The sequence below is a fragment of the Schistocerca americana genome, chromosome 7, assembly GCF_021461395.2.
Source record: "Schistocerca americana isolate TAMUIC-IGC-003095 chromosome 7, iqSchAmer2.1, whole genome shotgun sequence".
In the NCBI taxonomy this organism is placed as follows: domain Eukaryota; kingdom Metazoa; phylum Arthropoda; class Insecta; order Orthoptera; family Acrididae; genus Schistocerca; species Schistocerca americana.
In genome coordinates, this window is record NC_060125.1 from 298,483,376 (window position 1) to 298,503,450 (window position 20,075).

General features: G+C 38.4%; 1 protein-coding gene across 1 annotated transcript; it reads left to right on the plus strand.

Annotated features, from left to right (window-relative positions):
* Window positions 1-123: 123 nt before the first annotated feature.
* LOC124622401 (dolichol-phosphate mannosyltransferase subunit 3) lies at window positions 124-19,618 on the plus strand. The gene is made up of 4 exons (XM_047148090.1): window positions 124-638; window positions 749-906; window positions 10,902-10,979; window positions 19,413-19,618. The coding sequence occupies exons 1-4, from the start codon at window positions 542-544 to the stop codon at window positions 19,473-19,475; spliced, it is 396 nt and encodes a 131-aa protein (XP_047004046.1). The 5' UTR covers window positions 124-541; the 3' UTR covers window positions 19,476-19,618.
* Window positions 19,619-20,075: the final 457 nt, after the last annotated feature.

Below are 20,075 nucleotides of genomic sequence, written 5' to 3' on the forward strand. Positions count from 1 at the left end.
CACCCCTCTGTCAATGTGAAGAGGAAACAATTGGTGATGTAAATCACATCTTATTTCAGTGTAGACGCTATGAGGAAGGCAGAGGTAACTTTTTAAAGGACCTCTTAAGACTTTGTCACTGCCAGCCATTTTGAACGATCCCAATTCTCGGAGACACAACCAGGAGTACATACGATGCCATATCCCGGTTTACAGCTAAAGAAGACATAAAAATCTAAAATGAATTGAACTTAACTAAAGAACTTAATTAACAAATAAAATTTCAGGAGTCAACCGTGTTTCGTAATCTGATTACAGTAATCTTGATCTGAAAACATATGAATGTATGCCCTAAACAGTATGTATGACGAAGAAAAAATGTTACCTTGTTATATGTGTTAGTCCATTTACTTGTGATGCCTAAAAAGTTTGTATGCTAGAAGCCAATAAAAAAGGAAAATAATAGACTGTGGTATCTCTGAATTGAATATTGAGTACTGTAAACATCGTTGGTTAACGTGTTATGTTGACAACGTGTTGATTGGAATGCGTGTGGAATGTTATGGGCTGTATGTTGACGTTGTCATGTGTAGCGATTTCCTTACTGCTGGGGCTTCATTGTGCTGACTTCAGTGACGATTTTCTGGCTATGTTTCAATGTAATGTATCATTGTTTTAAAAGGAAAACGATACATTATAAAGCGAGTTGATTGTTGTGTATTCCGGTCTCGAAATCGTAGTGTGGGTGTAACAAGACTATTTCTTGCAGACGTTAAAATGACAAAGCTTATGGAGTGGCTTTTAGGCGTGAGCCTTTTCGCGAGCATATGGATTGGCCTCGTAACTCGTCAAGTCTACTCGAGATTACTTGACGAATGGATGTTTCTCATCAAACCACTTCCATTAATCGTCTTGATACTGTTTGGTGTAAGTGTAAAGAGCAATTTCTTTAAATTATGTTGAGAGTAATTATAACTAAATGTCATTGGTCTGAGTGCGTTGTCGATTTCGTTGACTTCTGATCAAAGCTGAAGTGTGGAATTTCAACTTTCGATTACCTCTACTTATTCTGAATGATGCCATTTGAAGTAGTCTGAATTGTTCTGCCAAGTGCTTGTGACGTGATAAAGTCGTATCTGAAGCAGTGGTTGATTTACTTAGATTCTGATTTGTGAACTACCACATTTAGTAGTACAAATGAATACTGGTCCTTAAAGAAGGTAATACAGTGATAGATTGTAATATTATCTGACACTTCAACTTCTTGATCTCATGTGCTCTAAGTAGTTCATGGACAGTCAGGTGGTTCTGGACAGTAATGAGGTAAATGATGTAGTATTTTCACAAACGTCTAACTTCGTTAATATCTTTGTGTAGTTTTCATTTTTCTTGTTGCATCTCATTTTATGAAATTATTTATGTAGCCTACCTGTTAAATTTTGAATAGTTTCAAGAATTTCACAGTAAGTTACGCTCATTACCCCCAATTCTTAGTTGTCACGGTGTTAATGCTGCATTAAACCTTAAAGACAGATAAGAACAGTTTCCATCTGCACAGAATGGACTGTGAGATAAAGATAAGTGTAATAGTGCGGCCCCCCCCCCTCGATCGTTGCAGACGCCTGTGGTAGTGTGAATTAACTGTAACGGAAATCTTTGGTTTTTGCATCTTAGTTTGTCAATAATAAGAATTACCATGAGTCTCATACACAGATGAGTTAAGTACTTGATTTGACACAATTGCCTTGGTTGTCTTGAAAGGAAAAAGCATGCTAAAGAGTCACAGAAACTTTAACAGAAGACTGAAAACCTCTCTGAAATTGTCAGATAACAGATGGAGGTTAAATGTGTGTAATGAAGTTGCATAAGATACTGAATAGGCATACTGTATTCATTGATGGCTTCCAGAAGTTCAATGTTACCAATGTCTCTCATCACTGTAACTGAATTTTCAAGTAGCCAATTACAGTGTGCAGTCACAATGCACGCCAGCTCATTATGTAACCTACAGCATAAATATATCGTCTGTAGTTTATGTGGTGACTGAATAGCCCAAACTTCAACAACTGCTTTTCTGCTTATGTTAGCCAATTGAATGTATAGGTTTTTTGCAGTGTATTTGTATTGTCTATGAAGCAGTTCAAAAATTTACGTTTAAGGTCCTAATTAAATTTACCTGTCTGCATTTCTAGCCAATAATTTGAATAAAAAATGGTAGGTTAAGATAATGAGCCTGAACAGATGTCCTAACTATAAGAAGTTGTTCATTCCTGATGATAGATTATTACAAAACTTAAAACCTGCAGGCTTAGCATCTCTTGAACATGAGGGCAACATCTCTCACTGCATGAAATTCCAATTTACATGAATATTTTGGATTAACTGAAGCATTGGATACTGCTCCACCAACTTTTAGCCAACCAAACCTTTCAAACTAATCTTGGCATCAGGCTACACTACAGATCAGTCTGTCACCACTACTTACATTCCAAAAAGTAATATACACACCAAACAAATATTTTCAGTGTCCTGTTCTTTATCCGTGTGTACATGTTGTCACATGCCATGCCACCATTACGTAGTGGGATAGAGCTGGCATCTGGTATCGATAGGTTTAGTTAACCTATATCTTGGAGTAATTAAAATGTCATTGTTAAGGATACAAATAGCCAACAATTCCTCAAACACCTGAGCAAGCAAATCTGAGATATTAATAAATTCTTCTTCTATTAATTTCTCCCCAGTCTTGTCTTGGGTACAACTGTACATTTTATGGATTTTTTAGACCATCATGTCTTCATGCACTTGTTCAACAGTATAGATTGTGTAAATTAGCACTGCATACTGCTCCTATGTTTAAGGTGGACAACCATCTCTTAGAAACTGACAACAGAAATTGGACATCAAGAATATAGATCCCATTTGATTGAACTACAACATTTTTCAATTATTTTGTTAATACAGTGTTACTAGATAACAGTCTCAGTGAGTTTGGATGGAGGTAATCCTTGGTGAGTATGTGGTACATATCCTCGTGCACCTATTGTGCTTTAGGGACCTGACTGACTTACTTTCTCTCCCCCCCCCTCCCCCCCTCCCCCCCCCCCCCCCCACCTTGCCTTTCCATCCCATCAGTCTTACGATGGGTTTGATGCGACCTGTCATGAATTTCTGTCCTGTGCCAATCTTTTCGTCTCAGAGTAGCGCTTGCAACTTATGTCCTCAATTATTTGCTGGGTGTATTCCAATCTCTGTCTTCCTCTTCAATTTTTACCCTCCACAGCTCCCTCCAGTACCAAGGAAGTTATTCTCCATCGTCTGAACACATGTCCTATTATCCTGTCCTTTCTTCTTGTCAGTGTTTTCCGGACATTCCTTTCTTTGCAGTTCTGCAGAGAACGTCCTTATTCCTTACCTTATTAGTGCACCTAATTTTCAACATTCTTCTGTACCACCACATCTCAAATGCTTCGATTCTCTTCTGCTCCAGTTTTCCCACAGTCCAAGTTTCATTACCATACAATGCTACACTACCAAATGTACATTCTCAGAAATTTCTTCCTCAAATTAAGACCTGTGTTTGGTACTAGTAGATTTTTCTTGTCCAGAAATGCCCTTTTTGGTTGTGGCGGGTCTGCTTTTTATGTCCTCCTTGCTCAGTCCTTCAAGGGTTATTTACTCAGCTAGGTATCAGAATTTCTTAATGTCATCGACTTCATCATCATCAGTTTCGATTTAAAGTTTCTCACTGTTCTTATTTCTGCTACTTCTCATTACTTTCATCTTTCTTAGGTTTACTCTCAATCCATATTCTGCACTTATTAGACAGTTGATTCCATTCAACACATTCTCTAATTCTAATCCACATTCATTGAGGATAGTAACGTCATCAGCCGATCTAATCATTGATACCCTTTTACCTTGAGTTTTAATCCCACTCTTGAACCTTCCTTTTATTTCTGTCATTGCTTCTTCGGTGTATAGATTGAACAGTAGGGTGAGAGACTACATGCCTGTCTTATACCCCTTTTAATCCGAGCACTTCGCTCTTGGTTTTCCGCTCTTATTGTTCTCTCATGGTTCTTGTACATATTGTGTGTCACCCTTATTTCCCTATAGCTTACCCCTATTTTTCTCAGAATTTCAGACATCTTGCACCATTTTACATTTTCAAACACTTTTTCTAAGTCCTACAAATGTGTATTGATTTTTCCTCTGTCTTGCATCCATTGTCACCTGTAATGTCAGAACTGCTTCTATTGCTTTTACCTTTCCTAAAGCCAAACTGATTGTTATCTAACAGATCCTCAATTTTCTTTTCCACTCTCCAGTATACTATTCCTGTCGGCAACTTGGTTGCATAAGCTATTAAGTTGACCGTGCGATAATTGTCGCACATGTCGGTTTTTGCTATCTCCAGAATTGTGTGGATTATGTTTTTCCCAAAGTCTATACCATAATGCTAGTACCATAGATTGTACACACAAACATGAATAGTCATTTTGTTGCTACTCCAATCAATGATTTTAGAAATTCTGTGATCTGAAGTCTTCCAAAGCTGTTTCAAATTCTGGATCCCCTATCTCTTCCCTGTTGACTACTGTTTGTTTTTCTGTCACGTCATCAGACAAGTCCTCCTCCTTCTCATATACCCTTCACTGTTCTTGATCCACACATTTTCTCTGTTCTCTGCATTTAACATTGGAATTCCAATTGGAGTCTTAATGTTTCTGAGCTTGCTTTTAATTTCACAGAATGTTTTAAAGTCAGTCCTTCAGATGATCATTTCTTTTTTGATTTCCTCGCATATTTCATGTAGCCATTTTGCCATAGCTTCCCTGCACATCCTATTTGTTTCATTCCTAAGTGACTTGTATGACTGTATTCTTAAATTTCCATAAACATTTTTGTACTACTTCTTCTGTTGATCAACTGAACTATTCCTTATGTTATCCGTGATTTCTTCACAGCTGCCTTCCTAGACCCTGTGTTTTTCTTTCCGTCTTTTGTAGTTGCCCTTTTTAGATATCTCTTGCACAATTGGTAGCCTCGGAGAACTTCAAGCATATCTTTTCATTCCGTAATGCTTCTATATCCCATTTCTTTGTGCAATATCTTTTTGCCAACTAGTCTCTTCAACTTCAGCGTACTCTTCTTCATTATTAAATTGTGATCTTAATCTATGTCTGCTCCTGGGCACGCCGTACAATCCAATATCTGATTTCTGAATCTCTAGCTGACCATGATTTTAATCTGAGTTCTTCCCGTATCTCCTGGCCTTTTCCAAGTATACCTCCTCTTCATGTGATTCTTGAACAGAGTATTTGCTGTGACAAGCTGAAATTTATGGCAGAACTCAATTAGTCTTTCTCCTCTCTTATTCCTGGTACCAAGCTCATATTCTCCCATAACCCTTTCTTCTACTCCTTCCACTACAACCACATTCCAATCCCCTGTGACTATTAGATTTTCATCTCCCTTAACATACTGAATTACCTGTCCAATATTCCTATGTATTTCCTGCATTTCTTCTGCTTCTGCTTGTTACATTCCCATGCATACCAGAAATGTTGTTGTTAGTGTTGGGTTGCTGTCAATTCTTATGACAGCAGCCTTATCAGTGAACTGTTGAGAGTAGCTCACTCTTTGCCCTGCCTTTCTATTCATAACAAATCCTGCTCCTGATATACCATTTTCTACTCCTGTTGATATTACCCTATACTCATGTGACCAGAAATCCTTATCTTCTTTCCATTTCACTTCACAGACTCCCACTATATGTAGACTGAGCTTTAACATTTACCTTTTTAGGTTTTCTAGTTTCCTGACCACTTTCAAACTCCTTACGTTTCCTACCCCCACTCCTAGAAGATTATCCTTTCTTTGATTTTTCAGTCTTTTTTCTCTTGGTCACCTCCCCCTTGGCAGATCCCCCTCCCTGGAGATCCAAGTGGGGGACTAGTCCAGAATCTTTCACCAATGAAGAGATCATCTTGACACTTGTTCAGTTGTAGTCCACATGTCATATGAATACATGTTATTTGTCTTTAATGCAGTGGTCTCCAATGCCTTCTGCATTCTTGTGCTGTTGATCATTGCTGATTCTGCCGCTTTTTAGGAGCAGTTTCCTACCCCAAGGAATCTCTGTCTGCTCCTCTGTCCTCTTTGACAAGGTTGTTGGCAAGATGAGGGTGATTTTTTTATGCCAAAGTCTTCAGTGGCCATTGCTGTTCATTTTTATTCAAAATTTAAGCTGTGGCAGGTTTTGAACCTGAGACCGAGGACATCAAAAACGTTACCACTGGACCACAGGTGCTGGACAACGTGACTCGGAAATGAATATTTCATGTTCCAAGCAGAATTATTTTAACCTAGAGACATTATGGCAATTGAGATAGCATACTGACAATAACATTCTGATTTATTGTGACTTCCTCACATATTTTAACAGTAAGATGTATAGTACAGGTGTGCAGTAGGTCAGTTAGCTGCTGTCAAAAAATGCAGTTGTGTATGCATACAGAGACAGGAATGGGAGTGTTATTTTGCTTGGCACCAAGTCCTACCATCGTGAGTGGAAGAATCTGGCAGATAGTGCTTGCAATCCAGCTCTTTGAAGACACACACAGGCATTGTTTATTTTGTCAATCTAAAAACTAGTTTGTTTAAGCTGTACACACTAGTCTGTCCTGTGCAAGTCCCTTCATCTATGCTTAACTGCTGCATCTTACATCCATGTGAAACTGCTTACAGTATTCAAACTCTGGTGTCCCTCGGTATGTGTTCTATCAATGAGTGCCTTTATTTAGTCGAGTTCTCCCTAGTTTGATTCAGTACCTCTTCAATAGTCACCTGACGTACCAATATAAAGTGATATTTGATTCAAAGTAGTTGTGGCTATAGAGGCTGCTGCTTGCTACATTTCACCTGCTGGCCCAGGTAGTCCCAGTGAGTTTCTGTGTGTATGTGAGCAGCTCTGTGAGTGTGGATGTTGTCATCTTGGAAGACGGGAGTGTCCGGCCTACACTTCATGAACATGTAGAAGAAAGGGCAACACTTCGCTACTGAGATTCTTGAAATATATAAACATCCTGTTGCATGTTCATTGTAATCTGAATGAGTGGGCTCTAGTCATGGTATGTAAAACTCTGGCACCAAAACACAGCAGGCCCATTGAAGATGTGCAGCTGTGAGTGCCAGTGTAAGTAATGGCCTTTCGGGATTACATTATTACAAATGTCTGTTACATGCAGTTTCCTTCACAATTTTCACTCATAAACTGGTTAAGATGGATCTATAGTTTGTCGAGTTTGAAACTAATATTCAGTGACAAGGTATGACACTAGTTTCTGGCACCTGTCAGGTAGCATCTTTCTATGAACACTATTCCTATGCTGTGTTCCATGGTTGCAAGTAATAGACACACTGGACAATTTACATTGATACACTGAAAAACCGTACAACTGTGGTATGATCATGGGTGTGTTGAAACTCGGTAGCTCTTTTCTGCCGTTCTGCATGTGGATCCATCCAACTGCACTTATTCCATTTGACTGACTGGCATGCACACACCACTTCAATGCTATACTTCAGAGCTGCAGGATCAAATGACCACATGCTATCAGTTCTACACCATGGATCCATCCAACTGCACTTATTCCATTTGACTGACTGGCATGCACACCACTCCAATGCAATATGTCAGTGCTGCAGGATCAAATGACCGCATGCTATCAGTTCTACACCATCTCCTCATGGCAGTCAAGGTCCTTACTTCATTACACTAACAGCCAACTACCACTTTAAAGTGTGTGTACTTACCTGGCCTCAACTTACCTCCGTCAGGCCAATAAGAGATAAGAAGGCCACCTCACTTGACTATGGATAGGGCACATACTGGGTGATATGTGGCTTCCTACTTCATTGAGAGGACCCATAAATTGCAGTACTTGTGGCATTCAGATCTTGAACGCCTTATTTTAATTGAATGTATTTTATATTCAGATGAAAGGACATACGGTAGTTTACAAGCTGATCTGTCCTTTATTTTAATAGGGTATAAGACAAATGTGGGAAGACATTTCAGAATCTTGTCAGCCAAATTAAGAGGGAGAAGTGTTTAATTGTGACTGGCTCATCCAAGTTTAGGTAAGCGATCAGTCAGTCGCGCTTATTTCAGTCATTGTTCTATAGTTCTATCAGAAATTTTGACAGTATGCGTGATTGGGTTTCAAATGATAGGAGAATGTGTGTGAAAATGGGGGAATGTTCGTGATTTTGAGTGAATTTGTATTTTATACACTTTTAGTTTTACCTTTTTTAATAACATTTGTCTCGCATTGTTGCAAAAGTGGTGGTAATGCCATCACTATTCATCACCCTAAAAATTCACACTATAATCCCGTTTTGAGACACTTTTATTCTTCTGATCTTTCAATTCCTTAACCGCCCACAAATATGAGATGTTTGTGGCATATCAATGTCATCGTATGACATCTTACTTTTTATAGATAACAATCTGTCCACTGTTTTAAGTAAGTGAGACAGGTGTGGAAAATGTTTTGGTTTTGTGCATAGGCCAGACTTCTGACCAAATCACTGGATGGGATATTTTAATGTATCTCAGAATGGCTGGTCCCCATTTTATTCAGTGATCAAGCCAGCCTTGATTATCTGAATCACTTGTACAATTTTGATTGTATATCCATTTCTCTTCTAATTCATATTTTTAAATTGAGACTTGAGTTTTTGTTAAAGAACGTCTATCATCCATGCATGAAACTGGTGTCAAACATTTCCTTCTACTCACAATGACTGACATTTTCCCTGTTTCTATTAGTGGTCAACCAGTCATATGTACGAGGGAGTAACATTTAGTAGTGGATTCTCTATTTGTGGTGTTTTATTCAATGTTACACTGGTTTGTTTCACTGTGAGGACAAGGGCGTGGATGTTCATGTAGACATGCACACTTCTACACATGATGTTTATTATCTATTTTAATATGTTGAAAAGCAACCATTGTCTATGTTGTCATTGCCATATAGCCTTTCAAACCCCTAGTATGTTTTTATTGTCCCAGCAAGACAGCTTATAAAGGGAAACATCATTCTTACTATGCATTTAGTTCACATTCTCCTTAAAACCATTGTGTTAAGTGCCATCATCATCATCGTCATCACAACCATCAAGTCCTTAGCATCTCTGGTAGAATTACAATGTCATTGACAAACTTTAAAGTTTTTGTTTCCTCTTCCTGAACTTGAATTCCTTTCCCAAATCTTCCCTTGATTTTCTTTACTTTTTGCTGAATGTACATAATTGTTTGTACCATCTTTATCTTAGACTCACTACTAATATTCTAATCCATGTATGTATAATGCACTGGCACTCCAGCAATATGGAGACTCTCAGACAGGAAATTGATGGTCGTAACTATCGGGGCTCACAAAAACACATGGATGGCTATCGGCACTTGCAGGAAATAAATAGCCAGCCTTGCTACTAAGTGTCCAGTCTGTATCTTGTTGTTGAAGCCACCATATACTTGAATCTTAAATTCAGTTGATACCTTGCTTTCTGGATGTGAACATTGAACTGGAACTCTGATTGTATGTGTTTTCGTTTAAGGCGATTTTACCATTGTTCATTAGTACTGATCAGAGCGCATATTACTTGCAGTTGGTGACACATGGTATCTGTATTTGTGACCCAATATATGTGTAAGCCATTTTACAAGTTGGACTGTATGTTAAGGTATGTGTTTGTTACATTATTACATGAGCTGTCTTTTTTCCTTTTTTCACATAACGGCTGATGACCAGCAGAATATATGCCATCTTTGAAGAAGGACCACACTGTCAAATATGTGGTCACGAGCCATAATGCATCAGTAGCCATCCTCCATCAGAGCCACAGTCACATATTGTCCCTGTTTTTCCTGTGAGACTTTGATCGTAACTTCAGGTTAATGAAACTGGTTGTGAGTGGAGTTTAGTTTTACCACACTGACTTGTTCATTCAAATTAACAAAGCTTATAAAATTGGTTGTAATTTAAGCTGGAAAGATAATTAAGTAGTCACTCTCGATTTGCACATTTGGAATCTTGTGAAGGAGACATAATTTATTGTTACTGGAAGAACATATTATAATTTTTATTAAGTGCTGGAGAAATGCCTTTGGGATGTACAACAACAAGTTGCTGAATTAGTTAGGAATTTGGAGACAGCTTTAACAGGAAAGAATTAGATTTGTTATCTCTTAACTAGATGTGGAGGTTATGTCCCACATAATGGCAATTTAATAAATGCTTTTGATGACAGGTGTATTAGAACCTTATCACACTCATCATCCCTGCTCTATTTATCCTATTATTGTTTCCTTCTCAAACTTGACAGAACTGAGGTAAGGGAAAATCAGTATCATCAGCATGCCTAGTTTGTGTCACACTATGAGACAAATTTACTGTTCTAAAGATTTTAAAAATCCATTCAGTTTTATTACTGTTCTGAAGATTTTGAATACTAAGTTACTGTGAGTTTTAATAGAACAGTAAATTCTGTGCAGGATAATTATATAAGAAATTGCAACATTTCATGTACACTTCAAAGTTAAATTTTAACTGCTCTGGACGCTTTAACGCTCGTGCCTTTGTACCTGTTCCTGTGTGCTCTGAACGTGTTTATGTGCACCAGCAGTCCTTCTACCTGGTACTCTTGAACGTGTCTACGCGTCGGCACGTTCAGAGTACCAGGTAGAAGGACTGGTGGTGCGCGTAAACATGTTCAGAGCACACAGGGACATGTACAAAGACGCGCGTGTTAACACATCCAGAGCAGTTAAAGGGTTAAATAATATATTTTCTTTATTTGCATTAGCAATTGAAAGCATATGCTGTTACAGCTTTTTATGTATGTTTCAGCTATACTCCATAGCTGTAATATTGTGGAGGGTCTACAACTTCAACAATTGTGAGGACGCAGCGAAAGAATTACAGATGGTAAAATACTTTTCTATGAATTTGAGTTACCCAAAACCAGGAATGAATGTTCTGTGAAAAAAAAAAAAAGATTAAACTTGTACCATATTAAAAGTTAAATTGTCTGACCATATCAAAAAAGAGAAACATGTTAACATCTAATATGCATTTAAGTGTTACAGATTTTTTTCTGAAGGTATTTGTCCAGGCTATAGCCTTGTGTAAGTGAAACACATGCAATAAACAGTTTAGATGAGAAGAGAATAGAGGCTTTTGACACATGATGCTACGGTAGAATGTTGCAAATTAGATGGGTGGATTGGATAAGTAATGACTGAATTAATGGAATTGACTTGCAAGAAATAGTTAGTTTGTGAGTCATATAGAGATGTGTAGGGAAAGGGGGGGGGGGGGGGGTGTAGTATTTGTGAAGTGAAACAAAGGCTTGGTTATGGTAAGCAGCTTCAAGAGGATGTGGGTTCCACTAAAGAGCTGCACAGGACAGACTAGCATAGAGAGTTGCACCAAACCAGTTTTCATTCTGAAGATGACCATTACCACCACCACCAACAACAACAACAACAACAAAAGAGAAACATAGAGAAAGACGTAAAGGAGCAGGAGCAGAATAAGTGTAAAACGGATGTGTGTTGTGGGTGGTAAGCGTGTATATTTAAGTTCTGTGAATCTAGTTTACACGGTATAGATTCAAGCAACACCTGCTGCTACCGTGTCACACATTGAGGCGTGTACACAATGGGCCAGTGAACAAGAGACAACTGTTTTGTTGGCCAAGGCTTGCTTACATTGGTGTGTACAAGTGGCAAATTGGAGCCAAAGGAGCGATGGCCTTTTTGCAGTTTGGTCTGCTCGCAGTAACATAAAAGCGATGGCAGCTGTTTGATGTTGGGACCCCTCACGTAATGTGGACATGAGGTCAAGTGTTTGTTGGTTCAGTGGCAATTTATTGTCTCCAGAATGGGTGCTTTTAAGTTTTTCAGCTGTTTAATTTAACAAGAGCATCATCAGAAACTCTTTAATATGCAGTTTAAAGTACAGTAGTTGACTGTTAAATTAAAGAGCGAAGCCAATCAATAAAACATACTGAGAATGACTTATGGCTGTCCTGAAAAATGCAATTTCAACAGCTGCCATTTTCCATGCAGGCAAGCCTGCTCTCACTAAAGGTGTGTGTGTTTATTGTGTTTAAAAATACCAGTGTGTAGAGTGGAATATGGAGAGAGCATTAAGGCTGACATAGTTCCATTGTGTATGGGAATGTTTGTGGACCCCTACAAGCTGTGATTATAAAAACAAAATTAACAGACTATACACTTGGAGGGAAAATCAGTCAGCTACTAGAAAGTGATATTCACGATGTGAAAAGAGGAAATGATTTCTTCATTGACATCTTTCCATTGTGAATAACAAACAGAAACAAACAAAACTGGGAGTGGCTATTAACTTCCTGCTGCAGGTACAGCTCTCCTACGGAATAGCCCATATTCCAATTGAGCTTTAAGGCAGACAATTTTGTCCCAACAAACTGCTTCCTACGTTATAAAAGAGAGGCCGTCCGCCACCATCGTTCCGTCTTCTTTTCTCACGATCAGCTTCTTGCAGGAAAATAAATGCTGCACATATGACAACTGCTAGAAGCCTCTTCTTCCCTCATAATACTGGCTGGTGAAATTGTAATTAAAGCACTACTTAATAACAAAATAGGAAGGAGCAACATCAGCAAGTTACAAGAGCTAACTGTGATTCCACATGTCCGAATCTGTTGACCCCAAGCCCTTAATTTCTTGTGGACGAGAAGCCAAAAGCAAATGCATTGCCGACCAATGTTCAGCTGAATCCAGTCTCTGTCATTCATTGGCCTAGTGTGGACGTGCTTTAGGCACCTCCACCACACCACAAGAAATACAAGAAGCAACATCAGCAAAGGACCAAGAAATACACCAAGATTGCAAATTGGCTGTCAAGCAAGGATAAAATGTATAGAATTAAAAGAAAACTGAGCATCAAATTTATTCTATTAAATCCCATTAAACTCAGTTATCAGCTACAGGCTACATCAGAGCTCCAGTCACTACACTGTGTAATATACCTTATGGGCATAGTGCTCAACTAGGTTGTTCAGTTTTAGAGATACAAAAAAGTGCCTTATATTGTAAATAATCTGTTTTACTTTTATATAATCCATTCTGCTCTTTTTGCTACCTTAGCCAGACTTTCTTCTGACAGCAGGAAGTTCCATTCCCTAATTGTTTCAGCAATTAGTGCATTCACATGTGAGGTTTGCTGGTAATTTCTTAGATGCAACTTTGCACAGCTCATTTAGTGTGAATCTGCCAGATCATTCAAAGTCTTCTGTAGAGTACCACTTCTGTCTGTCTAGTTCCGTGGTAGAGTGTTTATATACACAAAAGTCACAACCAGTGTTGGGATGATATTTACTGTTGCAAATATGTTGACTTTCATCTCTTCTAATGTGTCCATCCACTTCCATGAGATGGGATGAATTGAATAGTACCCTCAGAGATGGTGCTCTGTATTTGGCAGCCTGTGTTACATACTTTCCTTTTAGATTGTTGGCTGTGGATTTTCTCAGTAAAAATAATCTGAATTGTTTAGACAGTAAGTCTATAGTAACCAAAATACAATTATGACTGCTGATGTATGCCAGTGGACCAAACGGGTGAGTTGCCAGAAAGTCTTGTACTCGAATGAGTACTAATTAAGTACAATATTATGAGAAGGAAAGTTGCTACTCACCATATAGAGGAGATGGTGAGTTGCAGATAGGCTCAACAAAAAGACTCTCACAATTAAAGCTTTCGGCCATTAAGGCCTTCATCAACAATAGACTCACAAACGAGAGAGAGCGCGCGCGCGCGCCCACACACACACACACACACACACACACACACACACACAGCGCGTGCGCGTGACTGCAGTTTCAGGCAACTGAAACAGAAAGATATCTCAGGCAAGTGAAACAGAAAGAGATGGTGAATCCATATAATAATGCACGGGGAAGGGGGAAATAAATCGGTTTAGAACAAATGTGCAAAATGTCTGCCATAAAACAATCTTTGGAAACAACTAAATGAAAAACCATCAGTTCAATGAGTTGTTTTGTGTGTTGCATGGATTATTATTCATTCATTTCCTTAGAGTCAGTCCAGTCTATGGAACCAAGCAGTTGAAAACAACTAACACAGTCCATTTGATTTTACATATTGACTGAATTGTTCACTCTTTCTTTTTAAGTGAAACCAGTCTGTAGTGCTTTCATTGATTGAATTAGAGCAGCAATACACAATTGGTAGTGTCACACCCTTGGAGTGCACCCCCCACCCCCGGGGAAACTGAAGACATCATGGGGGCATGCCAATGCTAAAATAAGCATTTGACATGTTCGTTTCATTGTGTACTGAGTAGAAAAATTCTTTTCATAATTTAAAACAATTAATATATTGCTGTGGTTTAACTTGTTCGAGAGACAATTAATGCATCACTAATGAAGCTTATATGTTGGGATTACAAAGTTGAGCATAAAACTTCCACTAAAAGTGTGTGAAAAAGAAAGGAGCGTTGGCAGATTTTAGCAACAGTTTGCTTTCTGTTGTACTGAAAAGGTGTGGTGATCCCCGTGACTTGAAAATCATTTTAATCTAGATCTTAAACTTTTGCTCAGCCATTTACTTGTAGGAAGGGTAAATACTTTTGCAGAAAAGTATATCACTGGCTATCTACTAATCACACCCACACATACAAACCCTTTTACATTTCTCAGCCTGTGTAAAGCAGCAAGTATAGTATTTCACAAGTATGAGAGGGAAAAAAAAACTGTTCACATTCACACATTGGTACTTTACTTTCACAGTTAAACCTATATCTAGGCAACACTGTGAACAGTTCGCAACCAAGTTTGCAGCACACTGGAATGCTAGAAGTGACAACTGAACTCACCTGATTCCCAGTGCAGTTAGTCCTGGATGGAAACAATCAATTCTTTTGGTGTTATCAAATCATCACTTTTGACCGCTCTTGTTATAATAGGCTGACACTATTGTTGTTGTTCTGATATTTGTTTTTTATTTAGTGCCAATAACTAGCTTTTAGTTCAATTTTTCTTCCATGTTTATGAATAGTGCATTTGCTTAGTAGTGACATTTGGGTCTGGATCACAATCCTGAAACACTGATTTGCATGGGGCTTGGTAAAATCACATGACTGAATAAAAAGTAATCCTCAAGATAAATTCAAAGTGATACACAGTATCTAAAACGCTTTCTCATTTTCTGAAACTATTTCAATTAAAGAAATTCAAATAAAATTAAACATTGATTGACAGACACTTTTTGCAAAAAATACTTCTGACAAGCGGGTTTATATACTTAAAAATCAAGTGATTAAATAACCAAACAATTAAAAAGTGTATCCTATTCACTTTCTGTTCTTTTCACCATAGAATTTACTGAAAGTAAGTTATCAGTGACGGGTGAAAACTGACAGAAAAAGAGAGATAGCTTTAGTATAAGGGGCAATCAAATGAAAACATTGCGGATGGAAAAAAATAAGTAAACTGTATTCCAAAAAGAATCACCATAATCGAAAAAGGAATCATCATAACTGTTCATACATTTATCCTCCTATGAGACAAGAGGTCAATGCCTTCATGAAAAAATGTTTGCAGTAGCCTATGGAATCATGATTGTATCCAGGAGTGCACCTCTTCATCTGAAGCAAGTTGATGGCCGTGAATACCGTTCTTTAAGGCTCCAAAAATCGTATGGAGAGAGATTGAGACTGTATGGAGAATGTACAAGGGTCACTCCAAAAGAAATGCACACTATTTTTGTAAAAATACAGTTTTCATTCTGCATGTGTGAAAGTTTTACAGTGTGTAGATACATCCTTCCCGCTTGTTTTCAAACTTGGTTCAACCTTTTCCCGTGAGTGGCGCCGTCACAGCATGTCTTCAAGATGGGTTCTACACTTGACGTTTGTCATAAGCAACATGCTGTCATAGGATTCCTGTGCTGTGAAAATGAGACAGCGGGAAACATCCACAAAGGTGTATGGAGATGCTGCTGTCGATCGCAGTAAAGTTAGTCGGTGGGCAAGCAGGTTACATGATGAAAGTGGGCAAGGCAATATTGAGAATTGTCTTTGCAGCGGCAGGCCTCGTACTGCACACGCTCCAGACAATGTGCAGAGAGTTAACGAATTGGTGACTGCCGACAGACGCATCAAAGTGAAAAAATTGTCACACAACATTGGGATAGGGGAAGGAAGTGTATGCAGAATACTGAAAGTGTTGGCGTTAAAAAAGGTTTGTGCTAGGTGGGTTCCCAGGATGTTAACAGTGGCTCACAAAGAAACAAGAAAAACGGTATGCAGCGAACTTTTGAAACAGTACGAGAATGGTGGAGACGAATTTCTCGGAAGAATCGTGACACGTGATAAAACATACCTCCATCATTTTTCACCAGAGACGAAGAGGCAATCAATGGAATGGCATCATGCAAATTCACCCAAGAAAAAAAATTCAAAACCACACCTTCTGCTGGAAAAGTTAAGGCTATGGTGTTTTTCGATTTCGAAGGACTCTTGCTTGTGGACATCATGCCAAGTGGAACCACCATAAATTCTGATGCATATGTGACGACACTGAGGAAACTTCACGCTCGACTGAGTCGTGTTTGACCACATCGGCAAAAGCAGGATATTTTGCTGTTGCACGACAATGCACGGCCACATGTCAGTCAAAAAACCGTGGAAGCCATCACAAAACTCGGATGGACAACACTGAAACACCCGCCTAACAGTCCTGACCTGGTTCCATGTGACTATCATCTCTTTGGGAAGCTGAAAGACTCTCTCCGTGGAACAAGGTTTGAAGATGATGACTCCCTTGTGCACGGTGCCAAACAGTGGCTCCAATAGGTTGGTCCAGAATTTTACCGTGCGGGTATACAGGCGCTGGTTCCAAGATGGTGTAAAGTAGTTGAGAGGGATGGAAATTACGTGGAGAAATGAAAATATTGTTCCTAAAGAACGTATCTACACACTGTAAAACTTTCAAACATGTAGAATAAAAGATGGATTTAAAAAAAAATAGTGTGCATTTCTTTTGGAGTGATCCTCATATAATGGCTTCCCAGTGAAACTTCTGCAGTGTAATTGAAACAAACTTGGGAACATGTAGGCAGGCATTACTCTACAACAGAATGATGCCATCCTTCAACATTCCTGGGTGATTGGACTTCGTGGAATGCTTCAGTCTCTGGAAAGTGTCCACGTACCACTGTAAGTTAATTTTGGTACCATGGTGTGCCTGTTGTTTTGCATACACTGTAGAAGTATTGCTGGGAATCCCTTATATGTCTTTCACATAGGCCCCATCTCTCTACAAGTGTTTCCATATTTTAGATCTGTGAAGCAAGACATTCTTGGTCATCAGTTTCCTTTAGATGAGGAGGCACGTCAAGGTACAATCATGGTTCCGTAGGTAATTGCAGACATTTTTCTGTGAAGGGAATGGCCATCTTGTCTCACAGTGGGATAAATGTATTAACAGTTACAGTGATTACTTTTGAAGTAATAAATGGCTTACTTATTTTTTCGATTTGTCGTGTTTTTATTTGACTGCTATTTATAAATTTAAATTACAAAAGTCATCGTTTACTTATTTAAACATAAATTTACAATGTACCAACAGTTATTAAAATCGAAATAGTAAAAAAAATTGTATGTAAGCAAATATATACATGTATTTTGAAGAAGTATACATATAACTGATGTAATTATCAGATACTTGTGTCATCTGGTTATCTTACATTAAGTGAAACCTCTCAAACTAGGAGAGTGAATGAAAGAAAAACCAACTGTACAAGAAAACAATCGAGTGACCAGTCAGCCTTTAAACTGGTGCGAGGGGGGGGGGGGGGGGGGGGAGACGTCCAGTGTAGAGAGTTGAGTTTCTTGAAGGTGCATACTGCAGTGGATTGTTATTACAATAGTATGCATTTCATACAGTTATGTTCATTAATTTAAATGAATTTAATAGACAAAATTAAGCATTTGGTTTATTTTTATCTCTGCATTCTTTATTGTGGCTTGGAACGAGGTGGTCATATTAACATTTGTCCTATAGTTGAGATGGCGTAAGAAGATTCCTAAGAGCTTGCAATGCTTTTGCCAGCTTTCAGCTGCAAAATGCAAAGAGCTGCAGGCAAAAACAGTAACCCACTACTGAGCTGCAACAACACTGAGGCTTTGCCATAGAGAATTTTACAAAATCATGTTAAGTTACTGGTTGAGGTGTGCCCACAAAGTTGCATTGTCCACCCCACTGTAACTGTCAGGAATCAACTTACACTGACTTAGCTATAGTTCCTTGCTGATGTTGCTTCTGATATTTCATGCAGTGTGGTGGGCACATTAGCTGCATGACTGGATATATAGGTAAAAGTAGCAGTGGTAATTTCTTGTTTCAGTACATTTCCTCGGTACAAGTGTAATAATATGTAATATGCATCATTTAGTGCCATAAGGAGGGAGACAGAAAAGAGGAGAAACAGAAAATGACAAGTGAAAAAATAATGCAGTAGCAATAATAAATAAAAGACAAAATTGGAGACAAAGGGATGGAAAAATATACAAGAAGAAGAATTAAGCAAATGAATGATTTTTTGCAAAACATCTGGAGGAAGAAATGGCTGGGGAAGGGGTGCTGGTTTGGGTTTAAGACCAGTTGAGGACAGGGTGGGAGAATATGTTGTAGAGTAACTTCTCATATCTGGAATTGGGAGGAGATGTTGCTGGGTTTGAAGACCCAAATGGCCCATATGGTATGGCGGGGCAGGTACTCTTGTACCTTGAGTCACGCTGTAGTCTATGCCCATCAATTGAGTATTGGACAGTCCCAAAGCAGACAGTTTTTCTGTAACCTTCCATACATTATACTAGTTTAGCAATGGCCTTTTCTGTATGTAAAGGCATGCAGTGAACACATTGTATGATAAATGTAAGGGTGAATCAAATGAAAAGTCTTGACTGTGATAAGAAAGTGAAACTGTAAGTATGCTCCTACGTAGTGTGCATCATTACTCATTACTGCAGATTGACAAACGCTGGTGTGTATGGCATGACTCCACCTCTGCCCCCCACCTCTCTCTCACACACACACACACACACACACACACACACACACACACACACATACAAAATCATTTTTGTAATATATTTAACAAAGTTTTTGCATGTTTATCCTCAGATAAGGTGATTGTGCTGCCCCACTAGACATTGTAGAATTGAAGATGATTTTAATGTAATGAGCTGAGATTTAGTTAAGTAGAATTAAGATGCCTCCAGTACAACACTTACTTTTTGCTTATCAGATATTAAAATATTTTAAAATAACTTTGTCTTTGGTTTCAGGAAATCCAAGAAGCCAAAGATGATCTCAGGAAGAAAGGTTTTGTGTTTGATTCTGACAGATGAGAGAGCGTTTTATCAAGCTTGTACATTATTGTACTGCTGATTTATACATACCATTCCCTTTTTGAAATTGTAAGACTGCATGTATATTGAGAAATTAGTTTTTGTTTAACTTCTGAAATATATATTAATATATGTATATTTACCATTGGACCTTATATTTGCTGTTACATCACCAAACAGTAGACATGGGTTACAAGAGCTGCAAAATTTCTTTTGCTAATTGTGATCCAGTAGACTTCGCTAAATTTATTCCATGAAAGTGGTGTTTTTTAATCATTGAAGTGGCTGCATCATTACCAATTTTTCTAATCGTTGTGAATGAGAAGTATGTCAGTATGATCTGTGCTTGTTGGACTGCACCATGATCAAAACAACTTTGGTTTTTAAATGGCAGTAGCTAGGTTGATCTTGCTGTTGGTGCATAACACAGGTTCATCCGATAGATTGTCACACATGCACTGCAAGCACATACACAAAACATATAGGTACAGATTGTTGTCATTTATTTCTTCAGTGGTAGAGAGAGTCGTAGTTATGGTTGTTGCAGAGGAGGCAGTGGTAGTATGTATGGTGCTTGTGTTGATATTGCAATAACACATT

What these genes read in the sequence shown, in the direction of transcription:
- LOC124622401 (XM_047148090.1), top strand. Translation starts at nt 542, where the DNA reads ATGGGCTGTATGTTGACGTTGTCATGTGTAGCGATTTCCTTACTGCTG. An exon ending in TTTTCTGGCTATGTTTCAAT is followed by an intron (nt 639 to 748) that starts GTAATGTATCAT and finishes TATTTCTTGCAG; the next exon opens with ACGTTAAAATGACAAAGCTT. An exon ending in TCGTCTTGATACTGTTTGGT is followed by an intron (nt 907 to 10,901) that starts GTAAGTGTAAAG and finishes TGTATGTTTCAG; the next exon opens with CTATACTCCATAGCTGTAAT.